The sequence below is a fragment of the Phyllobates terribilis genome, unplaced genomic scaffold, assembly GCF_046119375.1.
Source record: "Phyllobates terribilis strain yellow unplaced genomic scaffold, ASM4611937v1 Scaffold_3__8_contigs__length_932513732, whole genome shotgun sequence".
Lineage (NCBI taxonomy): Eukaryota > Metazoa > Chordata > Amphibia > Anura > Dendrobatidae > Phyllobates > Phyllobates terribilis.
This window is the reverse complement of record NW_027362763.1, coordinates 141009845-141029746: the sequence shown is the minus strand read 5'-3', so window position 1 is coordinate 141029746 and position 19902 is coordinate 141009845. Positions and strand designations below refer to the sequence as shown.

Here is a 19902-nt window from a genome sequence, read left to right as displayed (position 1 = left end):
CCGAGTTTCGCTGGTCATTGTTTTTCTCTTTTAATATGTATAATGAATCCTCACTTGGCAGATGGTATGAAGAGGGGCGCAACAAATGATGTTGTTTTGCATTCTACAGGTGGTGGGGAGGGGGTTAATTAATGTGCGGGAATGAACAATGACATCTTCCATGATTCTAATATCTTTCCTGGAGCAAAAATGTCCATCCGTGCCGTTACTTATCTCATATCCGATTCTAGTTCTTTGAGTCTGATAACATTTCGTTCCATATCAATGGGTGATACATTTGCGAAGCATCCACTGATCACATCTATACCCATTGATCATGGGCAGTGTGTTGGCCCGGTGGTTAGCACTGTGGTCCTGGTTCAAATTTCACCAAGGACAACATCTGCAAGGACTTGGTATGTTCTCCCCGTGTTTACGTGGGTTTCTTCCCAGACTCTAAAGCAAACTTGGATTGTGAGCCCCGATGGGGACAGTATGTGTAATGCGCTGTGGAATATGATGGCGCTATATAAAATTTTGATGGCATGCTGATATTGAATGTATTTCCTTAAACATTAGTTAGTTATCGAATATCGTCAAGTATTTCTGGTTTTGCCGGCTTGATTTAATCAGAGCAAATAGACGGTGGTTTCGTTTTTTTTTTTTAATGCTTTCACTACAACTAATTTCAGGACGTCATTCCCTTCTTAGAACTTTACATGTGTAAAATGTCGATCGTTGGCAGTGCACATTTGTACTTCAGTATAGCTGGTAATGGTGTACTCCCTGTTCTTCTAGTAAACGGCCCGTGTTGGTGCTCCAGAATGACTCCCTGTATCAGCAGAGAGGTGCGTACAACAGCAGCGAGGATGACGCCTGGAAGAGTTTCCTGCAGAATCCCCTGACTGCAGCCACCAAGGCCATGATGAGCCTCAATGGAGATGAAGATAGTGCTGCCGCCCTTGGTCTTCTCTATGACTACTATAAGGTAGTGCTATCATAGCGCATGATCCTCTTTGGATATCCCTATAACTAGTGATGAGCAAATGTGCTCGGATAAGGGGTTAACTGAGCACGCTCGGGTGCTAACAGAGTATCTTCGGCGTGCTCAAAAAATAGGTTTGAGTCGCCGCGGCTGCATGTCTCGCGGCTGTTCGACAGCCACAACACATGCAGGGATTGACCAACAAACAGGCAATCCATGCATGTGTTGCCGCTGTCGAACAGCCGCGAGACATGCAGCCGCGGCGACTCAAACCTATTTTTCGAGCACGCCGAAGATACTCTGTTAGCACACGAGCGTGCTCGGATAGCCCCTTCACTATCTATAACCTATGTTGGCCCATCTATGTACATTATGTAGTTAATTATATGATGCAAAAGATTCATCTACCATTATTACAGTAAGTCATTGTGCCATTTTATCATCACCTTCATTTATTATCAGCCATAAGGTTTTATGGATTACTTGGAATATCTAGGTCTGCTGACCTAATGGCTACAGCTTGGCTACTCCTTTTATGTTGGCCGTACACACTCAATAGCTGTGGAGCAAATGCTTGTTTGGCCTTCGACTACGGTGACCCACTCTCCCCCCCCATATAAATGCATGCTTGATTGAGCATGCATGTATTTTCAATGAGGAAAGGGTCTTCCAGATGCCTCTGGTGGCTGCTTTTCTCCTTTCACAGGTTAGGCATGCTAAAATTCAACATGCCCGATATCAAGAGGGAGAATCAGGACATCCCCACTACCATTTGAAGGCCGGACAGTTGCATTGAGATTTACGGCTATGACAGAAGTTCATCTAATGAGTATGACCAACCTCAGCATCCTAGCTTCTTGCTTGCTTGGGGTGTACGGCGCTCCTGAAGATTGACCAGTTGGATCAGCAGCAATAGTTGTTCTGCTGGCCTGAAATGTGTCCTCTTTAAGGTGTCTCTGCAGCATCGGAGGAGCACCAGGGCAAAATACAGCTTCAAAGCAGCACATACAAGCTCAATAGCAAACAGCCGCTGATAGACTTCAGAGGTGGCCGGTGATCTAGGCAATGAGTAGTAAACTGTAAACTTCAAAAGTCCCTCCATTCTTAAAAACTGAGGCATTTTTAATAAGAAATTAAGTTTCAGAGTTGCTCGTTTTTACAAACGCTTTGCAATTTTACTCATTTAAGCAGATGACATTAACTCTTGTTATGTTGTTGCACTCAAACCACCAAATGGAAGAAGCCTTTGTCATTGATTTCTGTAGACCTTACAGCAAGGTAAATACCAAATTCTGGTACAGCATGAAAGGGGCTTAATTCATTTCTATATTATTAGAGCTGTCTCTTATTAACTATTTATTCTTTCATAGACTTGGTGGATATTTTTTGAGAGCCCCCATTAAAGACCTAGTAACTGTACTGATGTGTGATTGACCCTTCATGCAGCTATTTGTAAAGGTCCGTGTCTATCTTACAGGTTCCCAGAGACCGGAGACATTCCTCGACCAAACAAGACCATGAACACACAGAGGCAGACCATAATAAAAGGTTGGTTAGGAACTGGTCATGCTTCTATATTGTCCCTTTATGACAACCCCCCCCCCCTCCCATAGGCTTTCCAATTCAGTTTGGCCATGTTATTCGATAGGAACTGCCTATCTGCCATGGAAATGTAGAGCGGTTGTTTGATAAATCATAACCATGGATATAAGTTTGGCTAGCACCTTAGTTTGTTTGGTGGACCCTACACATCCATGCTTCTCATGGACCTACCTCGCCATGCTGTTTCCCTTGTGTGGCCATTTGCTGCTCTGGAACGTCAAGACATAAAATTATATTTTTTTCTCCCCAGGAATGGTCTGCCTCAAGTGAATGACTCCTCTTTGATTTGCAACGGTGAAAACAGAGTGCAAGTTCTGAAGACCAGTGTGCCATTTAATATCTTACTTCCTGTGTCCAATCACCTAGACAAAAGAGGTCACCTGGCTCCAGACACCACTGCCACAGTCTCAATTACATCAATGCCAACTCATGCCATCAAAACAGAAATCCATGGCCATGGCTTCACAGTGGGGATGCCACCAAATGCATACCATTCTGAGGCGGTGGAACGCATCGTGTCTTTTGATCGAAACGTCCCTTCCGACCACTACAATCCCAGCAACCAAGCGCCCAACTCTCAGAGGAGGACCCCCGACTCCACATTCTCTGAGACATTCAAAGAAGATGTTCAGGAGGTAAAGGGACTCTTAGAACCAATGAGGTTTGACTTATGGGCTAAAAACTTCTAAAAAGGTACACTATTTAAAAGTTTCATCCAACCAGAATACTTTTTCACCTATCCGATGCTTGGCTATCACTATCAATACCATAGTTGTCTAATAGTCTGAACCAGCGCTTGCTTTACTGGCACAACATTCATGCTACTCCCTGCTATACCCTACCTTCTTGGAGAACTGGGGTCCCGCATTGGTAGAATGCCGGTCCCACAAAATCCAGTATTCATCAATTTTCCATTGTCTAGGTGATAAAGGCTTCTGATTGGAATAATTGTCCAAATTTGTCATCTACCGTATCATCTAAATAAGACTTTGCCTGACTGTAAAACAAGCAGTGTTGTTTCTTAATGTACTTTTTTTTTTTTTCTTTAACTGTTTCATTGCTTCTTGAAATGCTTTTATATATATATATATATATATATATATATATATATATATATGTATATATATATATATATATATATATATATATATTTTTTTTTTTTTTTCTTTTATATTGAAGGTATTCTTTCCATCCGATCTTAACTTACGGATGGGCAGCGTGAGCTCTGATGACTATGTTTTTGATCCTGTTGCTGGGTGAGTTCAAGATATATCGTATATAGTAAAAAAAATTATGTATGTATATGTGTGTTAAAAAAATTCTATGTTGCTATTAAGACTATATAAAAGTTCTAATTTCAAAATAAATATATAAATTTGTTTTTGTTTTTTGTTTTTGTCGGTCAGAAAAAAAGAGAAAAAAACCCGTTAGCATTGATCATTGTCTTACCAGTCATCTACCTCTCCATTCAAACGCTTGCATGTTCCCTACTGGTCTCTATTACCTCTTCCCTGTTAATCTACAGGAAATAACTGCTCAGCCAATCACTGTCTAGAGTGATGATCTGCCTTAGCCACTGATTGGCTGGGTGGTCATATTGTGTGAATTGAGAGGAACAGTAAGTAGAGACCAATATAGTCTCCGGAAACTATTAGTGAGTTAAGGATCACTTTTTTTTTTTTTTTTTTTCTTCTCTTTTTTAATACAGGAATAATTTTGAATATACACTTGAAGCCTCAAAGTCCCTCCGACCGAAGCCGGGAGACAGCACTATGACCTATCTGAACAAGGGTCAGTTTTATCCAATCACATTGAAGGAAATTGGCAGTAACAAAGGGATCCATCATCCGATTAGCAAAGTTCGGGTAAGTTGGGGCAAAGAAGAAAGATATGCAAAAAGCTTATATGATTGCTTGCATCATTAATCTGTGTATGTATTGAATGTCAGCTGGACAAGATGGCCAACTCCTTCGCCCCCTTCCATATAAACATACACTCTTAGCTCTGCATGGGATGTCCATGTGTTTCAATGGGGAGGAGACAAGTTGCTGCCAATCACTTATTGCAGCATCTTATCTTTTCGGATAGAGAAGTATTGAGCATTTTGAATAGCTGCCACCTGAAAGACTGTATCCCCCTAAGATACAAGGTGGGTGTTCAGGTTCAATTTACTTTTCCAAAAAAAACAAAGCCATTCTCATCTATGTATCAAGTATTGCAGCTCATCCCCATTTAGGTGAAGGGGCCTAGAATACTAGACACCACCAAAGACCACTTTTCTAATACTAGAACACCTCTTTAATTATTTGGCCTCTATGCCTGTGTTAACACTTGAACCTTAGAAAGTACCATAGTATGAGTTCTGCTTAGGGGTAGGCATAGAATTCTGGGGGGCCGCATAGCAAAGGTTTAAATTGGGGGCTCCCTGCTGCCATTAAACTCCTCAGGTTCCTGTGATTGCATTGTGGAGGTGACCGAGGAATCTTTCGCTAAGATCTAACCGCTTAGACGCCACGGTGGCTATTCACCGTGGCATCTGAGGGGTTAAACTGCTGCAATTCGAGCAGTTAACATCAGGTTTCTGATGTCTAAGGCCACAGTCACACGTTCAGTATTTCACATCAGTATTTGTAATCCAAAACCAGGAGTGGAACAATCAGAGGAAAAGTATAATAGAAACACGTCACCACTTCTGCATTTTCACCCACTCCTTCTTTTGGCTTACAAATACTGATGTATAATACTGAATGTGTGAACATGGCCTAAAACAGGTAACAACTTACTCGCTGATCCCGCTCCATACAGACTCTCCTGACTTCTGCCATACATATACGCTGAATGTTCAGAGACGCCAGGCAGAGGACGAGGCTGTTTGGCACCAGCCACCCCTTTCCTCCAGCTCACAAGCCCCTTTAGCTGTTGCGTGGCCCGCTGCCATTGTTTCTGTTGTAACCACAAGATCAGAAAAATTGGATATATTCTGATAATCCGCCTATATCGCCTTGTCTTCCAGAGCGTCATTATGGTTGTGTTTGCTGATGATAAAAGCCGAGAAGACCAGCTCCGCCACTGGAAGTATTGGCATTCTAGACAGCACACTGCTAAACAGAGGTGCATCGATATAGGTGAGATACATTACCTGTATGAATATATTACTATTCTATTTATTACTAACATTTGCCCAGTTTTTGACCTGTTTCCTTCTTTTTCAGCGGATTATAAAGAAAGCTTCAATACAATCAGCAACATCGAGGAGATCGCCTACAACGCCATCTCCTTCACCTGGGACCTGAATGATGAAGGCAAGGTATGTGTCAAGCTTTAATTTTATATTGCTACATTTGTACCATAATTAAAAGGGTGTGTTGTGTTTATAATCATCCTACGTTTTTAATTACCTGCTGTGTTACGCCTTCATCGATGTAATCTGATTTATTATGGTAGCTACCAGAGTGCAGGACGTATATTAACCTGCGAGTCTAGGACAGCCGGGTTCTCCTGTTACAGTCGGCCGGTTTACTGCTCAGGAAGCTGGGACAGTGGTGCAATCGCTCTTGGGGAAGACATGTTGTCTGCTACTGGGACAATATGGGACTGAAATCCAACCCAAAGAGGCAGGAAAAATGTCATCTTACATGACGCCCATTTATGTGAATGAGTGACCAACATGGCGGCTCTCAGAGAGGACTTCTCACTCGAGAGATTATACATATATACAACCCCTGGCAAAAATTATGGAATCGCCGGGCTTGGAGGATGTTCAGTCAGTCGTTTAATGTTGTTGAAAAAAAGCAGATCACAGGCATGGCACAAAGCTAAAGTAATTTCAAATGGCAACTTTAGGGCTTTAAGAAACACTAAAAGAAATCAAGATTAAAAATGTGGTACTCAGTAAGGGTAATTTTTTTCAGACCGAGCAGAGGGAAAAAATTATGGTATCACTCAATTCTGAGGAAAAAATTATGGAATCATGAAAAACAAACACACAAAAGAACACTCCAATACATCACTAGTATTTTGTTGCACCACCTCTGGCTTTAATAACAGCTTGCAGTCTCTGAGGCATGGACTTAATGAGTGACAAACAGTACTCTTCATCAATCTGGCTCCAACTTTCTCTGATTGCTGTTGCCAGATCAGCTTTGCAGGTTGGAGCCTTGTCATGGACCTTTTCTTCAACTCCCACCAAAGATTTTCAATTGGATTGAGATCCGGACTATTTGCAGGCCATGACATTTGACCTTATGTGTCTTCTTTCAAGGAATGTTTTCACAGTTTTTGCTCTATGGCAGGATGCATTATCATCTTGAAAAATGATGTCCTCATCCCCAAACATCCTTTCAATTGATGGGATAAGAAAACTGTCCAAAATATCAATGTAAACTTGGGCATTTATTGAAGATGTAATGACAGCCATCTCCCCAGTGCCTTTACCTGACGTGCAGCCCATATCATCAATGACTGTAGAAATTTGCATGTTCTCTTCATGCAGTCATCTTTATAAATCTCATTGGAACGGCACCAAACAAAAGTTCCAGCATCATCACCTTGCCCAATGCAGATTCGCGATTCATCACTGAATATGACTTTCATCCAGTCATCCACAGTCCACGATTGCTTTTCCTTAGCCCATTGTAACCTTGTTTTTTTCTGTTTAGGTGTTAATGATGGCTTATGTTTAGCTTTTCTGTATGTAAATCCCATTTCCTTTAGGCGGTTTCTTACAGTTCGGTCACAGACATTGACTCCAGTTTCCTCCCATTCGTTTCTCATTTGTTTTGTTGTGCATTTCCTGTTTTGGAGACATATTGCTTTAAGTTTCCGGTCTTGACGCTTTGATGTCTTCCTTGGCCTTGTTTGTATTTGGTCTAGATTTTAGACGCAGCTGACTGTGAACAACCAACATCTTTTGCAACATTGCGTGATGATTTACCTTCTTTTAAGAGCTTGATAATCCTCTCCTTTGTTTCAATTGACATCTCTCTTGTTGAAGCCATGATTCATGTCAGTCCACTTGGTGCAACTGCTCTCCAAGTTGTGATCACTCCTTTTTAGTTGCAGACTAACGAGCAGATCTAATTTGATGCAGCTATTAGTTTTGGAAATGAAAATTTACAGGGTGATTCCATAATTTTTTCCTCAGAATTGAGTGATACCATAATTTTTTCCCTCTGCTTGGTCTGAAAAAAATCACCCTTACTGAGTACCACATTTGATTTCTTTTAGTGTTTCTTAAAGCCCTAAAGTTGCCAATTGAAACGACTACGTTTTGTGCCGTGTCTGAGATCTGCTTTTTTTCAACAACATTAAACAACTGAATGAACATCCTCCGAGCCCGGTGATTCCATAATTTCTGCCAGGGGTTGTGTGTATATATATATATATATATATATATATATATATATATATATATATATATATATATATATATATATATATATATATATATATATATATATATATATATATATATATATATATATATATATATATATATATATATATATATATATATATATATATATATATATATATATATATATATATATATATACATTATTATATATATATATATATATATACATATATACATTATTATATATATATATATACATATATACATTATTATATATATATATATATACATATATACATTATTATATATATATATATATACATATATACATTATTATATATATATATATACATATATACATTATTATATATATATATATATACATATATACATTATTATATATATATACATTATAATATATACACAGTACAGACCAAAAGTTTGGACACACCTTCTCTTTTAAAGATTTTTCTGTATTTTCATGACTATGAAAATTGTACATTCACACTGAAGGCATCAAAACTATGAATTAACACATGTGGAATTATATACTTAACAAAAAATTGTGAAACAACTGAAAATATGTCTTATATTCTAGATTCTTCAAAGTAGCCACCTTTTGCTTTGATGACTGCTTTGCACACTCTTGACATTCTCTTGATGAGCATCAAGAGGTAGTCACCGGAAATGGTCTTCCAACAATCTTGAAGGAGTTCCCAGAGATGCTTAGCACTTGTTGGCCCTTTTGCCTTCACTCTGCGGTCCAGCTCACCCCAAACCATCTCGATTGGATTCAGGTCTGGTGACTGTGGAGGCCAGGTCATCTGGTGTAGCACCCCATCACTCTCCTTCTTGGTCAAATAGCCCTTACACAGCCTGGAGGTGTGTTTGGGGTCATTGTCCTGTTGAAAAATAAATGATGGTCCAACTAAACGCAAACCGGATGGAATAGCATGTCGCTGCAAGATGCTGTGGTAGCCATGCTGGTTCAGTATGCCTTCAATTTTGAATAAATCCCCAACAGTGTCACCAGCAAAGCACCCCCACACCATCACACCTCCTCCTCCATGCTTCACGGTGGGAACCAGGCATGTAGAGTCCATCCGTTCACCTTTTCTGCGTCGCACAAAGACACGGTGGTTGGAACCAAAGATCTCAAATTTGGACTCATCAGACCAAAGCACAGATTTCCACTGGTCTAATGTCCATTCCTTGTGTTCTTTAGCCCAAACTTGTCTCTTCTGCTTGTTGCCTGTCCTTAGCAGTGGTTTCCTAGCAGCTATTTTACTATGAAAGCCTGATGCACAAGGTCTTCTCTTAACAGTTGTTGAAGAGATGTGTCTGGTGCTAGAACTCTGTGTGGGATTGACCTGGTCTCTAATCTGAGCTGCTGTTAACCTGCGATTTCTGAGGCTGGTGACTCTGATAAACTTATCCTCAGAAGCAGAGGTGACTCTTGGTCTTCCTTTCCTGGGGCGGTCCTCATGTGAGCCAGTTTCTTTGTAGCGCGTGATGGTTTTTGCAACTGCACTTGGGGACACTTTCAAAGTTTGCCCAATTTTTCGGACTGACTGACCTTCATTTCTTAAAGTAATGATGGCCACTCGTTTTTCATTACTTAGCTGCTTTTTTCTTGCCATAATACAAATTCTAACAGTCTATTCAGTAGGACTATCAGCTGTGTATCCACCAGACTTCTGCACAACACAACTGATGGTCCCAACCCCATTTATAAGGCAAGAAATCCCACTTATTAAACCTGACAGGGCACACCTGTGAAGTGAAAACCGTTTCCGGTGACTACCTCTTGAAGCTCATCAAGAGAATGCCAAGAGTGTGCAAAGCAGTCATCAAAGCAAAAGGTGGCTACTTTGAAGAATCTAGAATATAAGACATATTTTCAGTTGTTTCACACTTTTTTGTTAAGTATATAATTCCACATGTGTTAATTCATAGTTTTGATGCCTTCAGTGTGAATGTACTATTTTCATAGTCATGAAAATACAGAAAAATCTTTAAATGAGAAGGTGTGTCCAAACTTTTGGTCTGTACTGTGTATATATATATATATATATATATATAATTAGAAATATTTCTATGCTCCTAGTCCACTTTGTTTGACAGTTTCACTTTCTGACAATGTGACAAACAAAACTAAATATCGGGACAGACTTGTGAGGTAGTAGAAGGCAAAAACTGTTGTTCATAGCAACCAATCATGGTCCAGGTTTTTTTTTTTCCAAGGGTAGAATACACGGGGAAAGTTTTGCTGTGGTTGCTATGGGCAACAGTCATGTTTATAGCCCATAGCAACCGCAGCATTGCTTTTATTTCATATTCTGTTCTTGAAAAATGATAGCTTTGTGGTGATTGGTTGCCATGGGCAAAAAGACTGTCACCTATAGCCAACTCCATAAATGTTCTGTGTTCCCCCTCATCTCCCATCTCTGGAATATCCTTTTTGAAAGGGGTTGTCTCAGATTTAGAAAATGGTCTGTGTTTGTTGTCTTTTCTCCGTTTCCCAGAAACTGCTCCACTTTTGTCCTTGGGTGGAGTCTGGTATTGCACCATCAATGGGGAGGTGCCAAATTCTATAGGGGCACAAAATTTCACTTTGTTGCTTCTTGGAGCGGCTGGTGAGCTACATTTCCCCCCGCTCCACCTCTCCTTCCCCCAGCTCCTGTGAAGAGCGCTGAAGTCAAGATGCGTTAATCGTCTGCTGCTCTTTTTTGTTATGTTTGTTTGCAAAAGGCAAAAAATAATTAGGGTCTCAAGGGGCAATCTATAGTTTACATTGGTATTTTGTTAAAATACAATATATATGCTTGGGGCATAAGGGGTATAATATCTGGCTATTGGAAGAATCTGCATGCTAACAGCCCATGGGCTAGGGGGAGCAAAATGTTTACCTTGCCCAGGTGCTAGAAACCAACACTATGCCATTTTATTGCACCTGAATATGGATGAGCTGCAGTACCAGGAATCAGCAAGTGTGGCACTGTAATTGGATGGGGAAAAAAATCTGTATTATATTTTTTATTTTTTATATATTTTTTTTTTTCTCTCTAATTCTGGGTAATCACTTTGAATACACCTTTGCAATGTCAGGATCCTCCACCTTCTTTCTCCGCCTAATGGAAAGTTTCTCAGGAGACATCTTTCAGAGTTGTTTGTTTTCTCTTTTTCAAATGGATTTCATTTGTTTGTGGTGTAATGCAGTATATTATTCCATGCGGGCTATGTACACATGAGCTCGACATCCATGAACTGGAATGGAAGGGAGCTACCAGCGCTGGAGCCTGACAATGGCAACTACATACATCTCAGATTGATGCTATGAAAGGAGACTTATTCTTTCTTTCTTTCTCTCAATGATTTCCTGCACGCAGATGCTTGACTATTGTTGGCGGCCGCTAACGTGAAGGGCCCGGCAGGTTACTTGTAAGAAGCCAAAGAGGTGAATGCCTGGGAGAGTTCATAAACAAACACTGCAAGGATTGTTGAACTTTCTTTCCCATCAGTTTACCAAATACAAAGAAAGGGGGAAAAAAAGGAAAAGTTTATGCTATAGGCAGGTAGTTTAACCCCTTCTTGCAGTCCTGGTAAAGTGCAGCTGCCACTTTTAAGTTTGAATCGTGGAAAGAGTGTCCTGGTCATTAGACCATGTTCACAAGTTGCTGAACGAATCCAAATGTCTTATTTGTAGATTTGGCTGCAGATTTCAATCTGTTCCATTGCAGAGCATTGAATATGGGATCCACAGAAGGAGGATGGTGTCGATTTGAAATCCACCTCATAATTTTACATTTTTTTTATTTTTATTTAAATGTGAATGAGATTTTGAAGACCCCCCCCCCCCCCCATTTACTGTAAATTGCTGTGGCTTCCCGAATTTGTGAACTTGACCTTTATTTACTGCTAATTTTTATGGCCTTAACCCTACTCTGCATAATGACCCTGTGAGTACCGCCCTCTTGGTAAATACACCCCCTCTAAAGAACCCTGTGAAACACGCCATAAATAGTAGCACTAATTAAACTGTTCCTCTAAAGGGGTATTCCTATCCTCAATATCCTATCTCCATATGTAGTAGGTGTAATGATAATATTATCAAATACCTCCAATGAGAAATGTAGTATAGTTCTTCTGATTCGCTATGTCACTTACCTCATGTAGAGCATTGCAGTAGCTTTAGGTATCCATGGTTACGACCACTCCTATAGTGACAGTTAGCTCTTAGTGGTCGTAACCATGGATATCTAACATACTGCAATGCCCTGCACATGGAGCTTGACATAGCGAATCTGAAGAACTATACTAAATTTCTAAATGAAGGTATTTTCTAATTATATTATTATTATTACAATTACTACATGTTGAGATAGGATCTTGGAGATGGGAATACCCCTTTAATGTTAATACATGTGATGTTAAATCTTCGGCCCCACCACTCGAATCGGCAAACACGGTCAACCCAATAGACTGAGACCTGGCATATATTATCTAGCATCTTCTTGTACACCACATGGATATCATTGGATTTTACCCAAATTATTATTGTGACCCGCATAGGAGTAAAGCTATAAATGTGGAGTAATGCTTGGAAGATGGATACTTTGTTATTTTTAATGTAAATCTTATTAAGTCATGATTTATTTATCTGATTGACACCCAGTCACCCATCTCCTGGTGACGCAACATTTAAGTCTTATCGTGTGCCACCCTTTTTGATACATTGTCCTTGAAACGCGTTGACTGAATATCTGTCGATAACAAACCTTTTTGGGTATAAAGAAGTTCATCCAGTTGTTATCCAAAAGAAGCAACATGGGAAACAAACCCGATTTGATTACTCCCAAAGACTCTTGCATGTCAAATCTACTCTATTATTTGACTTCTATAATACTGTATAATTTAGCAGACTAGCCATTCAGGAGTATGGAAAAGTCATCGCATTCCACCAAGTGATTTGTAATGACAGCCATATTGGTTGCCACCAAGTTCCTCTGAACAAAAAAAATGCTGTTGAGAAGTTTCTTGAATAGATCGACTTTTTTATTTTAAGGATAATTTTTTTGGGTGGAATGCCTCTTAATGATTTGGAAATATTTGGCCTAGAAGTTAATTATGATATTGCTTTTATCACGATGAACCAAAACGGGTGGTCGGTCCAGATACCAATGGTGGCAGAGTGTCTGGATAACTCCTGTTTTTTCTTAAAGGGGTTGTATGATTTATAACAAGTTTTAAACTGTCCACAGAATCGGTGGTCACTTACTGTTCCATCACTAATGCCCTCACCAAAGGGCAGAGTAGGACATTTTAATCCCTCATTACAAAATGGAGTGGCAGATCAAATGCCCATCTGCTATTCTCTATAGGGCTGGAGAAATCTGAGCGCAGTGCTGGGCAGGCCTGTAAGAAATAAATGGTGTGGTGGTTGAACATGTGACTCCCTTCTAATGGAGGGCAAGTGCCCCGTTTTGTCGTTGGGTGCAGGTCCCAGCAGTCAGACCCCAACCGATTAGTAAGTTAGGCGATAACTTGTTTTCCCCCGGAGACCCCCTTTAATTACCTAGTAATGATCCATTTGATGTCTATTGGGCACAGCTCCTTACTATCGCTGTTGTCTTTTGCGTCTTACCATTGGCACACATTATTGGGATTTCTGACCTGACTTCTTAGGACACATCTATAAATTTAGAACTATTTGCATTTCTGTACATAATAATTAATTTCCCGTCCAACAATTATCTCCAGAGTTGCGCCACAAGTAATTTGGGAAATATTTTTAGCACCTATATAATTTTTAAATGCTTCTAGCCTTTGTCATCCTTCTCGAGAACCTGTAGACGAAGCGGTTAACTGCTGTAAATGTGTCGTCGTCAGATGCATCACCCGGTATTCATTGCTTTCCATTAGCCACTAATTGGCTTGGTCCTGTGATTTAAGAACATCAAGGTATGTAATTTAAAGCAATGCCGCACCGATGAGACGCCCTTTCTTAAAACAAGGCGTTGCCTGTTTTTTTTAGTGGTATTATAAAGGCTGTTATATAGCTCTTATTGTGAAACTGAGTGGGAGAGGCAGCACATGAGTGACTGTACCTAATGGGAGGGAAATGCAATGTACGTGGTGTGACATTTTGTATGTATAGTAGGATGACAACATTTAAAGCGACCCTCCACCCTGACCCTGAAAACTAATTATACATTGGTCAATGTGTAGTCACCCTCCCTGGTGCCCTCCATTTGCCTTCCATGCTGAGACCGGTATTCTGGTTCTCCAGGATGCCTGCCGCCATAGCATGGGAGGTACAGTGATAGGTCTGAACTACTCCTTCCCTGCCTTTCCTCTGCTCAGGAGGCTTGGATCAGTCTTAATAATGCTCTGTGGCCATCTTGGATGTTGGATAACCCGTACACCAGCCTTCGTGGTAGGAAAAAAAATGGAGGGCACCAAGGAAGATGACTGTACATGCCAAATATTAAGTCAGTTCTCAGTCCCAGGGTGGAGGGTGGATTTAATTTTTTAATCTATCATCAATCTAACACTTTGGGGCCACTTCACTTCCCAAATGTTAAAAAACACTTTGCATGGTAAAACTCGGAAAGTGGGGCCCTTACCATTGGTATAACCTCTGTGATGTAGATATTTTTTGAGTGGGGTGATGGCAACTAAGTTTGGAAGCTGATTGGCTAGTAATATCTGATTTTCATATTAATTTATTCTGCACCTTGATATTTTTGGCCTTGGTACATACAGATTAATGTTGGCAGTCTGGGTCGTACATAGAGCATTGGGCCCCATAATGAAAATTTACATTTAGAAGTGTTTTTTAGTGCTTCTTCTCGACAGTCAATTTACTTGATGGTTCACCCTTGTTCGCTAAAGTTACTTAGGAGAGGAGAGAGCTTTGTGAGTTCATACTGACTTTCATGGTCATGATTACAAGAAATTCACCCGCAGGTAGTGTCTCATAGTGTGCATAGAGATATGCTGTTAGCAATATAGTGACTTAGATTATCAATTATGCTGTAAATATAGTTAGGGGTGACACTTTTTGCTTCACGAACGTGTTTATGAACAGTCTACACTTACTGTGTTGGTCTAACGTTTTTCCATGCTATTGTCACTTGGAGTCTCATCAGACTGGGAATCTCCAGACCTTACTTATTTATTAATACAGTATTTGTATAGTTAGTAAGCAGGGTTGGACTGGCCCACCAGAGAACCGGAGAATCCTCCGGTGGGCCCTGGCTTCTCCTTCAGGGGCATCCATAGCAGCAGACTTCGCAGCTGCTATGGGGCCCTTGAGTCGGGGAGAACCCAGCGCCACCATCTGGATTTAAACAGTATCTCAGCAATTACGTGATAACCAATCGAATCAGCAAGCAGAGCCGAATTCTAACATTGTGTATCTTATGGTTATACCGGAAGATACAGTGCCTGACAAAAATTAACACTGGTCCGAAAAACCTCTTTAATGATAAATTGGTTTTGTTTAGATTAAAGGGGGTCCTCAGATCAAGTCCTCTGGTGGGTCCAACGTTGCTCAGTCTGATACTGGTAGTAAGAGACATTTTGTACATGGGATGAGCTCCTCTCACACGATCTGACAGATTACAATGTTTATTTCACTATGCCTGAGGAATGAAGATGAACCAGGTTATTGTGTTTTTTGCTGTGTTCCTTGCTTTTGTTAAACCTCTAAGGAAGAATCTTGCCAAACAAGCTGAAGATACTTTGAGGTTTGTTTCTCGGGGTTGGGCCTATACTAGGGCAATGGCTTATAGCCTATAAATGTCACTTACGGATGACTTCACTAACCAGTTTTACCACTTTTTTGAAATCTGTCCAGTGTGCAGATTAGTTTTATCTCAATACTTTTCATGATTTTTGTCTCCAATCCTCAGATATGCCGACTACTCTTCTGCTTCTCACTTTACCTCCTGCTAAATCTAGATCACCTGTATGACCAGCATGGTCCTCAAAAGGCCAGCCACCTGTAATCCTATGTTCTGGTGTATCACATGTCAAAGCCATTGGGAAATTCCACCCTGGATCTCTGTATAGTTGTCTGTGTAGTTACGTGTTTTGTGCATGTAATATTGAGGTCACTAAATGTAACGTTCATGGTCCTGTCCATTTTCAGATATGTTTACAGATGCCTCTCTGCCCACAGTCAGGAAAGAGTGTCCTTTCTCTGTAGGATCGAACACCCCATTCCATTCCTGTGTGTTTGCTCTGTGAGCAGTGTAGTGCCTCATATCCCCTGTAGGGGTGCTGCAGGGTAATGAAACACTTGTTGACAGACGCCTCCCCAGAGATTACAGATGATCCCTGTAGTTTTATTTTATGACGATACTTCTAATGAAAATAAAGGGTTTTCCACCGGGGACCATTCTTAAGGTTTTATTTTAGGTCACTGTGATGAGGGCCTGTACAAAAGTTTAAGGCAGGTGTGGAAAGATGATGCGAAATTTAAGAATGCTTTCAAAAATAGGAGTGTCAATTTTTATTTTATCAGTTAACGAAATACAAAGTGAATGAATCAAAGAGAAATCTAAATCAAATGAATATTTGGTGTGCATGTCCTTTTATCTTCCAAATGGCACCATTTCTTCTAGGTACACTTGTACTTAGACACCATTTTTGAAGGAACTCTGCAGGGAGGTTCTTCCAAACATCTTGAAGAACTAACCACAGATCTTCTGTGATGTCACTTGCACAAGTCTCTTCATGTAATCCCAGTCAGACTTTATGTTGAGATCAGGCTCTGTGGGGGCCTTATCACTTCCAGGGCTCCTTGTTCTTCTTTACGCCTAAGATAGTTCTCCTTGGCTGTATGTTTAGGGTCTTTGGTATTGCATTATGGATACAGTACAGACCAAAAGTTTGGACACACCTTCTCATTTAAAGATTTTTCTGTATTTTCATGACTTTGAAAATTGTACATTCACACTGAAGGCATCAAAACTATGAATTAAGACATGTGGAATTATATACTTAACAAAAAAGTGTGAAACAACTGAAAATATATCTTATATTCTAGGTTCTTCAAAGTAGCCACCTTTTGCTTTGACCGCTTTGCACACTCTTGGCATTCTCTTGATGAGCTTCTAGATGTAGTCACCGGAAATGGTCTTCCAACAATCTTGAAGGAGTTCCTGGAGATGCTTAGCACTAGTTGGCCCTTTTGCATTCACTCTGGGGTCCAGCTCACCCCAAACCATCTCGATTGGGTTCAGGTCTGGTGACTGTGGAGGCCAGGTCATCTGGCGTAGCACCCCATCACTCTCTTTCTTGGTCAAATAGCCCTTACACAGCCTGGAGGTGTGTTTGGGCTCATTGTCCTGTTGAAAAATAAATGATGGTCCAACTAAACGCAAACCGTATGGAATAGCATGCCGCTGCAAGATGCTGTGGTAGCCATGCTGGTTCAGTATGCCTTCAATTTTGAATAAATACCCAACAGTTTCACCAGCAAAGCATCCCCACACCATCACACCTCCTCCTCCATGCTTCATGGTGGGAACCAGGCATGTAGAGTCCATCCGTTCACCTTTTCTGCGGGGCACAAAGACACAGTGGTTGGAACCAAAGATCTCAAATTTGGACTCCTCAGACCAAAGCACAGATTTCCACTGGTCTAATGTCCATTCCTTGTGTTCTTTAGCCCAAACAAGTCTCTTCTGCTTGTTGCCTGTCCTTAGCAGTGGTTTCCTAGCAGCTATTTTACCATGAAGGCCTGCTGCACAAAGTCTCCTCTTAACAATTGTTGTAGAGATGTGTCTGCTGCTAGAACTCTGTGTGGCATTGACCTGGTCTCTAATCTGAGCTGCTGTTAACCTGCGATTTCTGAGGCTGGTGACTCAAATAGTTATCCTCAGAAGCAGAGGTGACTCTTGGTCTTCCTTTCCTGGGGCGGTCCTCATGTGAGCCAGTTTCTTTGTAGCGCTTGATGGTTTTTGCAACTGCACTTGGGGACACATTAAAAGTTTGCCCAATTTTTCGGACTGACTGACCTTCATTTCTTAAAGTAATGATGGCCACTCGTTTTTCTTTACTTAGCTGCTTTTTTCTTGCCATAATACAAATTCTAACTGTCTATTCAGTAGGACTATCAGCTGTGTATCCACCTGACTTCTGCACAACACAACTGATGGTCCCAACCCCATTTATAAGTCAAGAAATCCCACTTATTAAACCTGACAGGGCACACCTGTGAAGTGAAAACCATTTCTGGTTACTACCTCTTGAAGCTCATCAAGAGAATGCCAAGAGTGTGCCAAGCAGTCATCAAAGCAAAAGGTGGCTACTTTGAACAACCTAGAATATAAGACATATTTTCAGTTGTTTCACACTTTTTTGTTAAGTATATAATTCCACATGTGTTAATTCATAGTTTTGATGCCTTCAGTGTGAATGTACAATTTTCAAACTCATGAAAATACAGAAAAATCTTTAAATGAGAAGGTGTGTCCAAACTTTTGGTCTGTACTGTATGTATCTGCCTCTATTTCTCAGCATTGAGGGCATTATATTTCCAATTTTGACTCATCTGTCAAAGACCTGCTGCAATTATTCTCCACCATAGATCCTATGTTTTTGTGCACCGTTGACTCACTTGGCCTTGTTTCCATGTTGAAGGTGTGTTTTTTCTTGGGATGCAATTCTTCCATTAAAGACCACTTCTGGCCAGACTTCTTCAAACAGCAGATGGGGGTAGATGGATCCCACTAGTTGCTGCTAGTTCTGAGCTGATGGCACTGAATATCTTCCAAACTTTCCTTGACCAGCCACTGCATATACAGTCCTCAACGTTCCCCATTTCTTGGTGTCCTCAATGCTGAGAAATACAGGCAGATGATTATCCACTATACAATACCATCAGGGAGGCATCTGATTTGCTCCACATTTATTCTGCAACATGACAATGACTCCATACACTGAATGTCATTAAAGTACCGCCGGAGTGGTATGTTCCCTGCTCCTGGTAATATACTTACCAGCCACCATCTTCTGTTTTTGGTGCCACTTCAGTCCTCTTCTGCTGGTTGTCACCTGCCTGATCGCTCCAGTGTTTGCTGGAAGTCACAACTCAATGTAAGTGAGAGCCACAACGAGGCTCTCATAGGCTTACACTGAAAGCTTGTGACTGTTACCTCTGACTTCCGGTCATTCCAAAGTTGCGTTCACAAGCATTATTGATGCCACTCTGGTGGTGAAATAAAGCACCACTGCGGTATTTTTTTTTTTTTAACAAGTAATCTTCATGGTAATGAAGACCAAAGAATCCAGGAAAGGATGATACAGAGCCCGGATCTCCACATCATCCAGTTTGTATAACCTTACATGAAAAGACAGAAGGATTTGTACAAGCGACATCCACAGAAGATCTGTGGTTAGTTCTCCAAGATGTTTGGAAAGGAACTCTGCTGGGAGGCTGTTCCAAACTGTGTCCAAGTACAAGTGTACCTAGAACAATTGATGCTTTCATGCTGTTTGAGTAAAAGGCGGTGACATCAAATATTGATTTTGATTTCTCTTTTGTTCATTCACTTTTTTTTGTTAATTCATAAAAATAAATGGAACTATTAAAATGGCTATTTTTGAAAGCATTCTTACTTTGCAGCATTTTTTTTTTTTTTGCACAGCACTGTAAATATGTGACGATGCATGTGATTTAGGTGCTACTTGAGATGGGGCTATGGCAATTTCTAATTCTTTTTTTGTTCCAATGAATTTAACTATTTACTGCCGAAATTGCTGCAGGGTCCTTGTATGCTGCATCTTCTGAAATGTGATAATAATCTAAGATGCAAATATCCTGCTTGGCATCGATGGGAGTCTTCCTCTGACACAGTAGCAATGAGGCCATATTTAAATATCTGCAGTTGTGTAAGTCCCATCATTATTCCAGCTTTATCCGCACTGTGCACCGTGTATTCTCAGGAAAGAGATTATTCTATGGAAA

General features: G+C 40.5%; 1 protein-coding gene across 3 annotated transcripts in view; it reads left to right on the top strand.

Annotated features, from left to right (window-relative positions):
• GRHL1 (grainyhead like transcription factor 1) overlaps positions 1-19902 on the top strand; it is a 41825-nt gene that overhangs the window by 7047 nt on the left and 14876 nt on the right. For all 3 annotated transcript variants that reach the window (XM_073674169.1, XM_073674168.1, XM_073674170.1), the window contains exons 2-8: positions 778-967; positions 2442-2512; positions 2817-3201; positions 3746-3822; positions 4275-4431; positions 5580-5691; positions 5779-5873. In XM_073674169.1, coding sequence (XP_073530270.1) covers positions 778-967; positions 2442-2512; positions 2817-3201; positions 3746-3822; positions 4275-4431; positions 5580-5691; positions 5779-5873 — 1087 coding nt within the window. The remainder of the gene's footprint in view (positions 1-777; positions 968-2441; positions 2513-2816; positions 3202-3745; positions 3823-4274; positions 4432-5579; positions 5692-5778; positions 5874-19902) is intronic.